This window comes from Balaenoptera ricei, chromosome 15 (genome assembly GCF_028023285.1).
Source record: "Balaenoptera ricei isolate mBalRic1 chromosome 15, mBalRic1.hap2, whole genome shotgun sequence".
Classification (NCBI taxonomy): Eukaryota; Metazoa; Chordata; class Mammalia; order Artiodactyla; family Balaenopteridae; genus Balaenoptera; species Balaenoptera ricei.
In genome coordinates, this window is record NC_082653.1 from 26,291,109 (window position 1) to 26,306,275 (window position 15,167).

General features: G+C 39.3%; 1 protein-coding gene and 1 pseudogene across 1 annotated transcript in view; one reads left to right on the forward strand and one right to left on the reverse strand.

Moving 5' to 3' along the window:
* The window catches only part of EFCAB8 (EF-hand calcium binding domain 8), a 56,934-nt gene that overhangs the window by 4,219 nt on the left and 37,548 nt on the right, over positions 1-15,167 (reverse strand). Inside the window, exons 20-22 of the mRNA XM_059897242.1 lie at positions 10,510-10,731; positions 9,809-9,946; positions 7,439-7,607 (exon numbers count right to left, since the gene is read on the reverse strand). Of these exons, the coding sequence (XP_059753225.1) occupies positions 7,439-7,607; positions 9,809-9,946; positions 10,510-10,731 (529 nt within the window). The remainder of the gene's footprint in view (positions 1-7,438; positions 7,608-9,808; positions 9,947-10,509; positions 10,732-15,167) is intronic.
* On the forward strand, positions 12,458-12,840 carry LOC132349112 (small ribosomal subunit protein eS24-like; annotated as a pseudogene).

Below are 15,167 nucleotides of genomic sequence, written 5' to 3' on the forward strand. Positions count from 1 at the left end.
GGCCTACCCCCACCTCCTCTGAACACTCTGCCCCTCACCACCCACCCTCAAGTCAGCCAGCAATCCCTTACCCCTGGCCTACACCTTATTATGCCCACAGTATGCCAGGCATTATGCTAGCTACTCGGCAAACATCTGGAGGAATCAGACACTAACCCTAGGATATACTTGGAGCTCAGGCCTAAAGCATCCTGCCCCACATGTAGGCTAGATGGAGAGAGTGCTATGGCAATGACTGAATGGTCCGCAGTCGGGCTTTAAGCGGCTTGCATGTAAAATGGTAATAGCACAAGATTATCGGGCGTCTAATGGGAGAAAATATTTGCAAACGAATCAATGGACAAAGGATTAATCTCCAAAATATATAAGTAGCTCATGCAGCTCAATATTAAAAAAACAAACAACCCAATCCAAAAATGGGCAGAAGACCTCAATAGACATTTCTCCAAAGAAGACATACAGATGGCCAAGAAGCACATGAAAAGCTGCTCAACATCACTAATTATTAGAGAAATGCAAATCAAAACTACAATGAGGTATCACTTCACACCAGTTAGAATGGGCGTCATCAGAAAATCTACAAACAACAAATGCTGGAGAGGGTGTGGAGAAAAGGGAACCCTCTTGCACTGTTGGTGGGAATGTAAATTGATACAGCCACTATGCAGAACAGTATGGAGGTTCCTTAAAAAACTAAAAAGAGAACTACCATATGACCTAGCAATCCCACTACTGGGCATATACCCAGAGAAAACCATAATTCAAAAAGACACATGCACCCTAATGTTTATTGCAGCACTATTTACAATAGCCAGGTCATGGAAGCAACCTAAATGCCCATCGACAGAATGGATAAAGAAGATGTGGTACATATATACAATGGAATATTACTCAGCCATAAAAAGGAACGAAATTGGGTCATTTGTAAAGATGTGGATGGATCTAGAGACTGTCATACAAAGTGAAGTGAGAAAGAGAAAAATATCATATATTAACGCATATATGTGGAACCTAGAAAAATGGTACAGATGAACTTGGTTTGCAGGGCAGAGAGACACAGATGTAGAGAACAAATGTATGGACACCAAGGGGGGAAAGCAGCGGGGGGGTGGGGGGGTGGTGTGATGAATTGGGAGATTGGGATTGACATGTATACACTAATATGTATAAAATGGATAACTAATAAGAACCTGCTGTATAAAAGAATAAAATTAAATTAAAAAATTAAAAAAAAAAACATTATTGGGCATCTATCAGATGTGAGGTTAGGAGTGGGTCTGGGGAGGAACAGGGCTGGAGTAGAAAGTAGGTAGTGAGAATAGAGAAACATGAGTCCTGTTTCTGGGCAGGGTATAGTTGAGTTGTAGGCCATTCTCCTGATGCAGAATTCTTTTTAATTAAGAAAAACAAAACAGATGTGCTACAAAGTCATACAGTAAGTCTTACAGTAAGTAAGATGCTCAATATCACTAATCATCAGGGAAATGCAAATCAAAACCACAATAAGCTATCACTTCACCTCTGTCAGAATGGTTATCATCAAAAAAGATCACTAAAAAATGTTGGTGAGGATGCCATGAAAAGGGAACACTTGTGTTGGTGGGAATGTAAATTGGTGTAGCCACTATGGAAAATAGCATGGAGGCTCCTCAAAAAATTAATAACAGAACTGCCATATGATCCAGCAATCTCACTTCTGAGTATTTACCTGAAGAAAACAAGAACACTAATTTGAAAATATATATGCACATCAATGTTCACTGCAGCATTATATATAACACCCAAGATATGAAAGCAATTTAGTGTCCATCAGTAGATGAATAAATAAAGATGAGATATATATACAACGAAATATGACTCAGCCATAAAAAAGAAGAAATCTTGCCATTTGTGACAACATGGGTGGCTCTAGAAAGTACTGTGCTAAGTGAAATAAGTCAGACAGAGAAAGGCAAATGCTGTATGATCTCACTTACATAATCTAAAAAAATAAAACAAATGAAACAAAACAAAAACAGACTCATAGATACAGAGGACAAACAAGTGGTTGCCAGAGGGGAAGAAGACTGGGGGGTGAAATAGGTGAAGGGGATTAAGAGGAACAAACTCCCAGTCATAAATAAGCCATAGGGATGTAATATATAGCATAAGGAATAGTGTAATAACTTTGTATGGAGACAGATGGAAACTAGACTTATCATGGTGATCATTTCATAAAGTATGCAAATGTCAAATTACTATGTAGTATACCTGAAACTAACATAATATTGTACATCAATCATATTTCAATTTTTTTAAAAAGCCCCCCAAAAAGTATCAACTTACAACTGACCCTTCAAGAGGAAATATAGAAGTCAGAGACAATGGAATTTTTTTTTTTGAAATACTGATTTTTTTAATAGATTTTTTTAAAATAAATAAATATATTTATTTATTTAGGCTGCGCTGGGTCTTCGATGCTGTGCGCGGGCTTTCTCTAGTTGCAGCGAGCCAGGGCTGCTCTTCGTTGCAGTGCACAGGCTTCTCATTGCGGTGGTTTCTCTTGTTGCAGAGCTTGGGCTCTAGGCGCACAGACTTCAGTAGTTGTGGCACACGGGCTCAGTTGTTGTGGCTCGCGGGCTCTAGGGCACAGGCTCAGTAGTTGTGGCACAAGGGCTTAGCTGCTCCGCAGCATGTGGGATCTTCCGGGACCAGGGCTTGAACCCGTATCCCCTGCACTGGCAGGCGGATTCTTAACCACTGCACCACCAGGGAAGTCCCTTTAATAGATCTTTATTGGAGTATAATTGCTTCACAATACTGTGTTAGTTTCTGTTGCACAACAAAACGAATCAGCCATATGCATATGCATGTCCCCATATCCCCTCCCTCTTGAGCCTCCCTCCCATCCTCCCTATCCCACCCCTCTAGGTCATCGCAAAGCACCGAGCCGATCTCCCTGTGCTATGCTGCTACTTCCCATTTGACATAAACCACAGCAAGATCTTTTTTGACCCACCTCCTAGAGTAACGGAAATAAGAACAAAAATAAACAAATGGGACTTAATTAAACTTAAAAGCTTTTGCACAGCAAAGGGAAACATAAACAAGACAAAAAGACAACCCTCAGAATGGGAGAAAATATTTGCAAATGAAACAACAGACAAAGGATTAATCTCCAAAATATACAAAGAGCTCATGGAGCTCAATATCAAAAAAACAAACAATCCAGCTAAAAAATGGGCGGAAGACCTAAATATAGATATTTTACCAATGAAATATTGTTCATTTACAATGTTGTGTTAGTTTCAGGTGTACAGCAAATTGATTCAGTTATTCAGTTTTATATATATATACATATATATGAATATATATATATAAAAGAATATTTATATACATTCTTTTTCAGATTCTTTTCCATTATAGGTTATTACAAGATATTCAGTATAGTTCCCTGTGCTATACAGTAGGTCCTTGCTGTTTATTTTATATATAGTAATGTGTATCTGTTAATCCCCAAATCCTTATTTTTCCCTCCCCACCCCCTTTCCCCTTTGATAATCATAAATCTGTTTTCTATGTTTGTGAGTCTATTTCTGTTTTGTAAATAAGTTCATTTGTGTCACTTTTTTAGATTCCACATGTAAGTGGTATCATATGATATTTGTCTTTCTCTGACTTACTTCACTTAGTATGATAAAATAGAAAATGAACAATAGAGAAAATCAACAAAGTTGATTCTTTGAAAATATTAATAAATTTATAAACCTCTAGCAAAACTGATAAAAGAGAGAGAAAAAGAAAACACATTGTCAGTATCAGGAATGAAAAAGGGGACATTAATAGAGATCCTGTAGACATTATAAAGATGATAAGGCATTATTGTGAAGAACTTAATGACAGCATATTTGAAACTTAGATGAACAAATTCCTTGAAAAAAATGACTTTATCAAAACTGACACAAAAATAAATAGAAAAACTAATTAGCCCTATATCTACTAAAGAAATTTAATTCATAATCAAAATCCTTTCCATAAAGATAATTCTAGACCCAGTGAGTTTAATAGTGAATTCTATCAAATATTTAAGGAACATAATGCCCATTCTATACAAATTCTCCCAGAAATTGAAGAAGGAGTACTTCCCAAATCATTCTATGAGACTAGCATTACACTGATACTAAAACAAGACAAAGACATTACAAGAAAAGAAAACTGCAGATCAATATTCCTCATGAACATAGAAGCAACAAAATTTTACCAAACAGAATTCAACATGGGACTTCCCTGGAAGTCCAGTGGTTAAGACTCTGAGCTTCCACTGCAGGGGGTGCGGGTTCAATCCCTGGTCAGGGAACTAAGATCCTGCAAGCTGCATGGCACAGCCAAAAACAAACAAAAAGAATTCAACAATGTATTAAACAGATTAATACACCTTGACTAAGGTTTACCCCAGGAATGCAAGATTGCGTTAACATTCAAAATTCAAAGAGTGTAATTTACCACATTAACAGAATAAAGGAGAAAAACCATATGATCATCACAATAGAAGCAGGAAGATCATTTGACAGAATCGAACACCTATTCATGATTACCGAAAAAACTTCTCAGCAAACTAGGAATAGAGATAGCTACTGTCAAAAACCAAAAACATGAACAGAAAATAAAAAGTGTTAGTGAGAATGTGGAGAAATTGGAACCCTTCCACTGTTAGTGGAAATGTAAAATGGTGTAGCCACTATGGAAGATAGTATGGAGGTTCCTTAAAAAACTAAAAATATAACTACCATATGATTTAGCAGTCTCACTTCTGAGTTATTTATCCCAAAGAATTGAAAGCAAGATCTCAAAGAGATATCTCATTGCAGTGTTATTTAGAGTATCTAAGAGTTAAAAAAAACTTAAATGTTCATAAATTCACAAATGGATAAACAAAAACTGTGATATATACATACAATGGAGTATTATTCAGCCTTCAAGAAGAAGGAAATCCTGTATTATGCTACAGGATGGATAAACCTTGAGGACCTTATGCTAAGTGAAATAAGCCAGTCACAGAAGAACAAATACGGCATAATTCCACTTATGGGAGGTATCTAAAGCAGTCGAACTCATTGAAGCAGAAAGTAGAATGGTAGTTGTCAGGGTCTGAGGGGAGGGGGATACGGGGAGTTGTCCAATGTGTACAGAGTTTCCGTCATGCAAGATGATTAAGTTCTAGAGAGCTGCTCTACAACGAAGTGCATACAGTTAACAATACTGTACTGTACACTTAAAATTTTGTTAAGAGGGTAGATTTCATGTTTTTTTCCCCAGAATTAGAGATATAATTGACATATAACATTGTGTTAGGTTTAAGGTGTACAACATGATGATTTGACTTATTGCAAAATGATTACCTTAATAAGGTTAGTTAATACATCCATCGCCTCACAGTTACCATTTTTTTGTTTTGGGGGATGAGAACTTTTAAAATCTAATCTCTTAGTAACTTTCAAGTACATGATATAGTATTCTTAATTGTAGTCACCATACTGTACATTAGATCTCCCGAACTTATTCATCTTATAACGGGAAGTGTGTTCTGACCACCTTTATCCCTTTACCCCATGCCACCTCTTGTCCTTGACAACCACCAATCTACTCTGTTTCTATGAGTTTGGTTTCTTTAGATTCCACACAGAAGTGAGATCATACAGTATTTTTCTTTCTCTGACTTATTCCACTTAGCATATTACCCACCTGTTGTCACACATGGCAAGATTTCCTTCTTTCTTATGAATGAATAATATTGCATTGTGTATTTTTGTGTGTATATACACACACATACATATACAATACTATACATATATAATATATACACAATACATATATGTTATATATGATATATATATGAGTCACAAATAATGTATGTCACATTTTCTTTATCCATTCATCCATCGTTGGGCATGTAGCTTTGTTTCCACATCTTGGCTATTGTAAATAATGCTGAAATGAACATGGGGGTGCAGATATCTCTTTGGGATAGTGATTTCATTTCCTTTGAACACATACCCGGAATTGGACTTGCTGAATCAGTAGATTGCATGTAATTTGTTTTTTAACCACCTTAAAAAAAAAAAATGGCAGGGGGGAGGGATATAAAAGGCACAAGCCATAAAGGATGAGATTGAGAACATGGATAACATTAAAATTAACAACTTCTGTTCATCAAAAGACATTACTGAGAATAAAAAGCAGGCTTAAACTGGTTGGAGGCACCTATAAAATATATAATTGTCAAAGGACTCATAACCAGAAAATATAATAACTCCTATAAATCCAAAAGAACAAAATAACTCAATAGGAAAATGGGCAAAATATCTGAACAAACACTTAACAAAACAATACAGCCAAGTGATCAATAAATACATAAATGCTCAACCTCACTACTCATCAGGGAAACGCAAATTAAAAACAGAATGAAATGTTACTATATGTTCATCAATATGGCTAAAATTTAAAGCACCGACAATATCAAGTGCTGGCAAAGTTATGGGACAGGTGAAAGAGTACAAAGTGGTAAGCACTTTGAAAGATAGTTTAGCAGTATATACTGAGACTGAATGTGTCTACTCTGTGGTTCAGCAATTCCATTCTTAGATATTTATCCAACAGAAATGCATACAGTTGTTCACCAAAAAAATCTTATAAGAGTGTTCATAGCAGTGTTTATTTTTAATAACCTGAAATAGCCCCAATGCCCAGCAACAGTAGCACAGATAGATAAAGCATGGTGTATCAACAACAGAATATTACTCAGCAATGAGAATAAATGAACTATTACAGTCAACAAATGGCTGAATGGCACAAACATAATGGTGTTTGAGAGAAAGAACCCAGACACAAAGGAGAAGCTATCAGATGATTCCATTTACACAAAGTTCAAATCCAGACAAACCTAATCTTTGGACTTAGAAATCAGAACAGTGGTTCCTTTTGGAGAGGAGTAGGTAGAGATGGTTGGGTTAGGAGATGAGGGGAGCCCTGAGTGCTGGTAATGTTCTGTTTCTTAATACAATGGTGGTTATATGGGTATATGTTTACTTTCTGAAAATTCACCAAGCTGAAAACCCTTTTGGTTTGTGTGTTTTTCGTTATGTATATTATACCTCAAGAATTAAGTTTATTTTTAAAAAGAGAAAAGAATGTACCTTATCAGATATATGATTTGATATACAAAGGCAAATAGTGTTGGGTGGATGAGTGAATGAGTGGATGGACAGTTGATGGATGGGTGGACAGACTGCTGAATGGACAACTGGAAAGACTCACATCTTGTAATACTATCTGAGCAAAGACAGCTGCTGTTGCCTGAAACCCCCACCCCCAGGATATGAGGTTATGCTCCTCTTATGTTCTAACAGGGCCAGGGCCAGGAAGGGCCATGGGGCATGGCTGAGCTTCAGCAGGACCATACCAATGGCGTCACCAGAGAGTTTCCAAGCCTTGACGTCCCGGTCCTGGCCAGCACTGATAACCAGCTGGAGGCTGTCCACATACAGGATGTCTGCCACACTATCCAAATGGGCCTTCCAGATAATCAGAAGCTTGGGTGGAACCAGGGAAATGGTCTGGCCAGCCTCAACCTACAGGGGACAGTGCAGGAGAATTAATTATACCAAGACACAGGCTCATCAGAGGGCACCCAGGACTGGAGGCAGCAGAGCCCTCTGGAAGGAGTTGGGACATGGGCCAGGGTTCTAGTCCTAGACACATTCCCACATGAAGTTTCTGGTGACCTTAGGTAAGTCCCAGCACTTCTCTGGCTCTCACTGGTCCCTTTGGTAAGATCATCAAAAGCACTGCATATTGCTGTATTGTTTACCAGCCGCCCGTATACAGATTATTCCATTTGAGCATCACAATAACCTTACAGGATGTATATGAGTCCTGCACAGAGGAGAGAAGTGGGAGTCAGAGATATTCAGTAACCAGCCCAAAGCCACACAGCTAGAAAGTGACAAGAACCCAGGTCTTTTTCTCAAGTTGTTTAGTTGGGCACCAGGCGTAGAATAGGGTGAGTTAAGGGGGTGATATATCACATTGCACTATGAGAGAATAAAACTCTACTTAACTGGAAAATGAGTGCAAATACACAAGACCATTCTCAAATAAAACAAGATTAATGAAGGAGGATGTGTTTTACCATGTTCAAGTATGTTAAGTCACAATAATAAAAACTAAGCAGAACAATGGAAGACAACAGCTCAGAAATCAACCCAAATATATATTTAAAACGTTGGTAAATGATAAGAAAGGTAGGAAAAATGGTGGTAACAGAGAACAGGACTCAACAGTGCTGGAATTCCTGATAAACTAAGTAGTGAAACTTAAATCATTACCTTATATCTTACAACTAAATAAACACTAGAAGAATCCTTTCTAATGAAACATAAAATAAAATGAAAATAAAACATCGAAAAGAAAGTATGAGTGACTACTTATCACTGAATAAGAAAGTGATGAGTGACAGGAAATAGCACAATGGGAAGAAAAATTAACTTGACAACAAAAATATGTTATAATTTAAAAGTCATCATAAATGAAATTAAAAGGCAAATGACAAATTGGGGGGAAATATTTGTAATACATATGACAGGCAATGAGTTAATATCTTTCAATATATTTTAAAAAGATTATATCATGATTTTATAAATGATTATTTTATCATTTATAAAAGATGGTTATCACAATAGAAAAATGGGCCAAGGGCATGAAGAGGCAATTCACAAAATTATATATGGCCAATAAAATGAGGAAAGATGTCAACATCACTAACAAGCAAACATTTTAATTAAAATCAAAAGAAACTGTATCTAAAAATCAACTGAAAGTTTTTTTTTCACTTTAAACATTTTTTTATTGAATGTCTTCTCTAAGCAAGGCACTCTGATAGACCCAGGGGACACTTACTCAGATAACTACTGCTAGAAATAAAAACCTTATGTTGTCAAGGATAAAGCAAAACAGGCTAATAAAGTGCAAACCTGTATAAACTTTCTGGAATGCAGTTTGGCAGTACACGTTAAAGGCCTTAGATTTATGTTCTTTTACATACTACGTCCTTGGTATAAATTACCAGATGTGTAGATAAACAACTACAAACAAAGACTTGTGAAAAAGAGTATTTGCTCTATCATTTCTATAGCTTTTAAACACAGTTTTATTGAAATACATTTCACATGCAATTTACCCATTTAAAGTGCTGGCTTCAATGGTTTTTAGTATTTTCACAGATTCTGCAACCACCATCATAACCATTCATCACCAGTTGACCTATATCCTTGTCAACATTTGGCATTGCCTGTCCTTTCAGTTTTAGTCATTCTGGTAGGTGTGTAGTGGTAGCACCTTGTGGCTTTAATTTGCATTTTCCTGATAACTAAGGAAAAGATGTTCAACTTCACTACTCATCAGGGAAATATCAAGTGATTTTTAACTATGTAAATGCATTACCTACTCAAGAAAATACATAAATATTTTCATTATTTTTTAAAAGAATTCATGACTCCAGGGTCTTCATTACAAAGATCAAAGCCCATGGAAGGTGTGTATATATGTGTGTGTGTGTGTACATGTGCGAGTATGTGGGTGTATTTGGTGTGTGCATACTTGTGTTTTACGGGTCAACGGTGACTTCTGGTTAGTAGAAACTTTTCCATATCAACCAGACAATCTTGAACAGAAAACATAAAAGATTCAGAATCTCAGTACGGGAACCATGGTCCCAGCTCGCTGGTGGGGCTCAGAGGCACTATTCTGAGCAACCGTCCAGGAATCTTCCTACCTTTTTCTCCTCCGAGGGACTGTAGTTTGGGAGGCTGATCTGAATCCGTTTAGGAATTAAGAATGGAAACTTGTTTATTTTACTAGGATGGGTTGGCTGCTTGTCAGTAAGTCTGCAGTAATCCTTGATGTCCCAGATCTAGGCACAAATTGTGGATTAGTGGCCCAGCACTCCTTGAATACAGGTCACTCTGGGGGTCCCTCCCAGACCACGTCTCTTCACTTTAGGGGGATAGTTCTTACTCACACCTCTGAGATACCCAGACACTCAGGGCCGGAAGGGGCCCACAGGATCTTCTAGACCAGACCCTGAGCTAGCATGTAGGGAGGGTGTGAGTGACCCAATGTCAGGACACTCTCACCTCATATCACCACCAAGCACAAAATCAGCTCCTGAGACAGCTGATCACAGATCAGATGCACGGCTGGGAGTGAGGGAGTTGCAGGAAAAGAATGATGGAGCACAGGGCCCACGGTGAAGGTTTCTTAGAGGGGCCTCCTGACCAAGCCCTTCCTCATTTCACTGGGCCCACGAGAGCAGAAGAGGACTCCTCTAGGTAACCCAATCCCACTGCCCACTGTTTTACAAGTGCAACCAGTACCCAGAGGGCATAGGGACTAGGCAAGGGCCACATATGGCAAAGAGGTGGCCAGAGCTTGGCTGATGCCAGTCCCTCAATCTCAACGCCAGTTCTTCCTCACCTTGATGTGTCCTTTACAATCCCCTGTGACAAGAATCCAGTCATTTTCATCAGTGGCCATGGCACCCACCACCACATCCCCTTTGTCTTCAGCGTCCACGGGGAACTTCCCCAGCAGGCCTCCGCTCCCGTGGATGGACCAGGCATAGATGTAGCCGTCCATGCAGCTGCTCAGCAGGGCAGCCGTGTGTGGCAGGCGAGGCCTGCTCTGCAAGAAGATTATCTGTGCAAGAGAGGTGATCCCGCTCAGCGGTGCTGGGAGCTGGAGCTCACCCTGGCCGCTGTCACAGGTACTGAGGGGCCTGGGCAAGGAGCCACACCCACCTGGTACCCCAATTTCCTAGATGCCCGCTGAGAATGGTGATGGGATACCACCTTTCCTACCTAGCTGGCGACCAGGAACATTTGGCCAGACTATGAGCTCCTTGAGGACAGGGATTTGTGGTTCTTTTTGTTGTTGTTCACTACTTTATCCTCAGCAGCAACTACAATGCTGCCTGACACATCATAACTGATCAATGAATGGTTATTGAATGAAGACATACAAGTTTGATTTTGTCCTAAGGCTCAAACAAGATTTTCTAAGACCTGACCTCAACTCAAAGCGATGTGGTGAACAAACTCATTCCCCTTCATATATATATCTACAGTGAAATGCCGTATTTGCCAGCCAATCACCAAGAAAGCATTTTAACCAAATTCTTCCTCAAGTCTTGGTTGGATCATGCTCTTTGCTAAATCTCTGCTCTCCTCACTTTCACCTTACACATCACTCCTGTGGCCCCCACCCTGAATGGTTAGCATGAGAAGAGAGTTGCTTGCCTGGTACCCACCATGTGTGAGGCAGAGAGAGCACAGAGTCAGGGGTAGAGCGAGTCAGACCTGGCACGAGAAATTGGAGGCTTCCTCACTCCTGCTAAATCAAAAATTCCAGCGTGGTAGCTTATGTATCCCCATGTTGCCAACAACAACAACAAAATTTTTGATTATCCTTATTGTCACAGAGACCCAAAACAAAATACTCAGCCTGTGTCCCATTGACCCAGGTTCCAGGGTCACAAAACCAGGAGTCTCTAAACCAAAGACAAAGGGCAAGTATTTTCCCATTTTACATAAGTGTACTTTGCACACTGTACAAAATGTGGACAGCACAGATGAAAAGAAATCAAAATCACCCACAGAATCCCAATACCCAGAAATAACCACCATTAAGATATTAATGCATGGGCTTCCCTGGTGGCGCAGTGGTTGAGAATCTGCCTGCCAATGCAGGGGACACGGGTTCGAGCCCTGGTCTGGGAAGATCCCACATGCCGTGGAGCAACTAGGCCCGTGAGCCACAACAACTGAGCCTGCGCGTCTGGAGCCTGTGCTCCGCAACAAGAGAGGCCGCGATAGTGAGAGGCCCGCGCATCGCGATGAAGAGTGGCCCCCGCTTGCCGCAACTAGAGAAAGCCCTCGCACAGAAACGAAGACCCAACACAGCCAAAAATAAATAATAAATAAATTTTAAAAAAAAGATATTAATGCATTTCCTTCCAGCTTTTTTCTAATTACATTGTCTATAAAGACTTTTATCATCTCTTTTAAAATTATGAAATATACATGCAAGAATAGACAAATAAGGGAACTATATTCAATATCCTGTGATAAACCATAATGGAAAAGAATATGAAAAAGAACATATATATATATATGTATAACTGAATTACTTTGCTGTACAGTAGAAATTAACACAACATTGTAAATCAACTATACTTCAATAAAATAAATTTTAAAAATAAAATTTCATTTAAAAATAATAAAGTGAAATTCTATTAAAAAAAGAATAGACAAATATACTAATGGAATAATAGAGAGGGTCCAGAAATAGATTACAGAAGACTACGATATATAATGATGATAGAGATTTTTTTTGCTCCTTGGCTGCTTGCAGATCAGCCGCCATCATGAACAACACAGTAACTACCCGGACCAGGAAGTTCATGACCAACCAACTACTTCAGCAAAAACAAATGGTCATTGATGAGAAGGCAACAGTACCTAAGACAGAAATTCGGGAAAAACTAGCCAAAATGTACAAGACCACACCTGATGTCATCTTTGTATTTGGATTCAGAACCCATTTTGGTGGTGGCAAGACAACTTCTTTGGCATGAATCACGATTCCTTGGATTACACAAAGAATGAGCCCAAACACAGGCTTGCAAGACATGGCCTGTATGAGAAGAAAAAGACCTCAAGAAAATAGCAAAAGGAACGTGAGGACAGAATGAAGAAAGTCAGGGGGACTGCAAAGGCCATTGTTGGTGTTGGCAAAAAGAAGGAATAAAGATTCTTCAGTAACTGTATCTGCAGTGATTATGCAGATTTTTCATGAGAGGATTAATAAGCTAAGACCTTTTATATAATGATGATAGAATTTCAAGCCAGTGGAGAAAGATAAACTATTCAATAAATGGTATTTGAACAACTGTCTACCAATTTAGAAAAAAAAAAATTATATTTATACATCACACCATACTCAAAATTACTTATACAGGACAAAAAGCTGACTAAAATATATAAAATTATAAATGTCTAGAAGAAAATATAACAAAAATTTCTGTGATCTTGGGATAAACAATGCCTTTATTGTCACAAAGGAAAATAACAAAGATGGCTAGATAAAAATTAAAACCTCAGTGTGATACCATGAAGGCAGATGAGGTGAAAATATGTGCAAAGGATTCATTTCCAGAGCATAGAGACATCTCCAAGAAATTAATAAAAAAAGAAAGGAAAATGATATGAATATATATTTATTCCACTGAAGAAATGCAAATGTCTAACAAATATACAAAAAGCTCAATATCACCAATAATCAAAGAAATATCAAAAGACAATGCTATTTTCCACCTATCAGACTGGCAGAAATGAAGAAAAGGCTGATGTCTAGAATTGGCTTAGTGTGAGGACAAAGGCAGACTCACGTACTGTTAAAGGAATGCAGATCATCACAGTCTTCCTGGAGATAAAATTGGCTTGATCAATCAAAACATAAACTGTGCACAATTGGTGATCCCTCAATCCTCCTTCTAGGAAATCTAGCATAACCTGCAGAGATAAACCTATAAAGAGTCTCAACTGCACCATTGTTTACAATAGCAAAAAACTAGGAACAACTTCAATGTGTATCAGTCGGGCTTTCATTAAATAAATTATGGCAAATTCAAGGAAATAACTGCAGCCAGGGGCAGAACTACCACTGAAGTTCACAAAACTCAAGGCCAAGTAAAATCAAGGTCAAGTTCAAAGCTCTTCCAAGGTCATGGGAGGAACTAGCAACATGCAGTGCCTACTGTAACTTTGTCAACTTTGTAAGTTTTGAAATATGCTATCATTTCTTTTCTCATTCTAAATAAATTTTCACTTTTGTATCTAATTTTATATTCGTAAAGTTTGTGTTATTTTTCTTATAGGTGCCTCCCAAATTGTGTAAGTTCCAGGTTCTAAAAAACCTAGATCCGCCCCCTGTATGAAGCTATTAAAAAGAATGCAGTAGATAGAGTTATATGTACCGAGAGGAAAAGTTGTCCACTGTACATTGCTAGCTTAAAACAAACAAAAAAAAAGGCAAACAGCTGAACTACAGTCTCAAGCACTCCCGGTTTTATTTGAAAACCAAAGCTATAGTTGTGTATATATAGCATACAGACATATAAAAAATACATCTCAAAGATGTACACAATTTTTATAGTAGTCATTATTTATCATTTTTAAGGAAAATTTAAAAATTTTGTCGTAAGCATTCTCCAGATCCTTAAGTGTTCTTCTAAAACATGATTCCTCATAGCTACACAGAATTTACCAAAAAGATGTGCCATGAAGATCTCCCTTTTCTGAACTGGGGAAAAGCTGAGCTTTCCTTCCCAAAGCTTCCTCCACCAGCCCTGGGACAGCTAAAGAGGGCAGGCTGGAGGTGACTGAGCAGAAAGGACTGTGGCTGGGAGCACATGGGCAGGGCTGTGTGGCCAGTGTCAGGAGTGGGCACAGAGAAGAGGGGCACAGCGCAGGACAGAGCAGGACCCGGGTGGCTGGGAGGCAGAACCAACACTATTCCTTTTGCACTTTGCACCCAGCCCCGGAAACCTCTGACGTAGTCCCCTGCCCAGTTTGGAAAGAGCAGCCAGACTGAAGGTGGGCATTCCAGCCTCACTCAGCCGAGGGGTCTCAGATGGTTCTCAACCACAGGGGACCAAATGTCTCCCAGCAGGCCCTTCAGAGGAAGCAGAGGCTACACCCAGGCTAGGCTTCATACCTTTCAGAGCAATTCGCCACTCTTCACCTCTTCGGTCCTTTACTACCAGGGAGAGCTTGGGGTTCATCTACAGACTGTCGGGGCACAGCTGCGCCTGGATCCACATCCCTGCCTCCTTCCCAGGAGGGAGACTGCCATACCGCACAGCCTTCTGAGATGGCCAAGCAGAAATGGTGGGAAGGAAGACCTGACAGGCAAGACCCTCCACCCCAGGTATCCTTGTCCTAGCCCACCCTCACCCCACTAAGGAAAGGCTGGGACCAAGGGTGACCCACGAGCTCTGGACCCTCTCCAGGGCACCATCCTGAGAAGTTTCACTCTGTCTGCTGCCCAGGTCCCCAGAGGAAAAGGACTTTGCT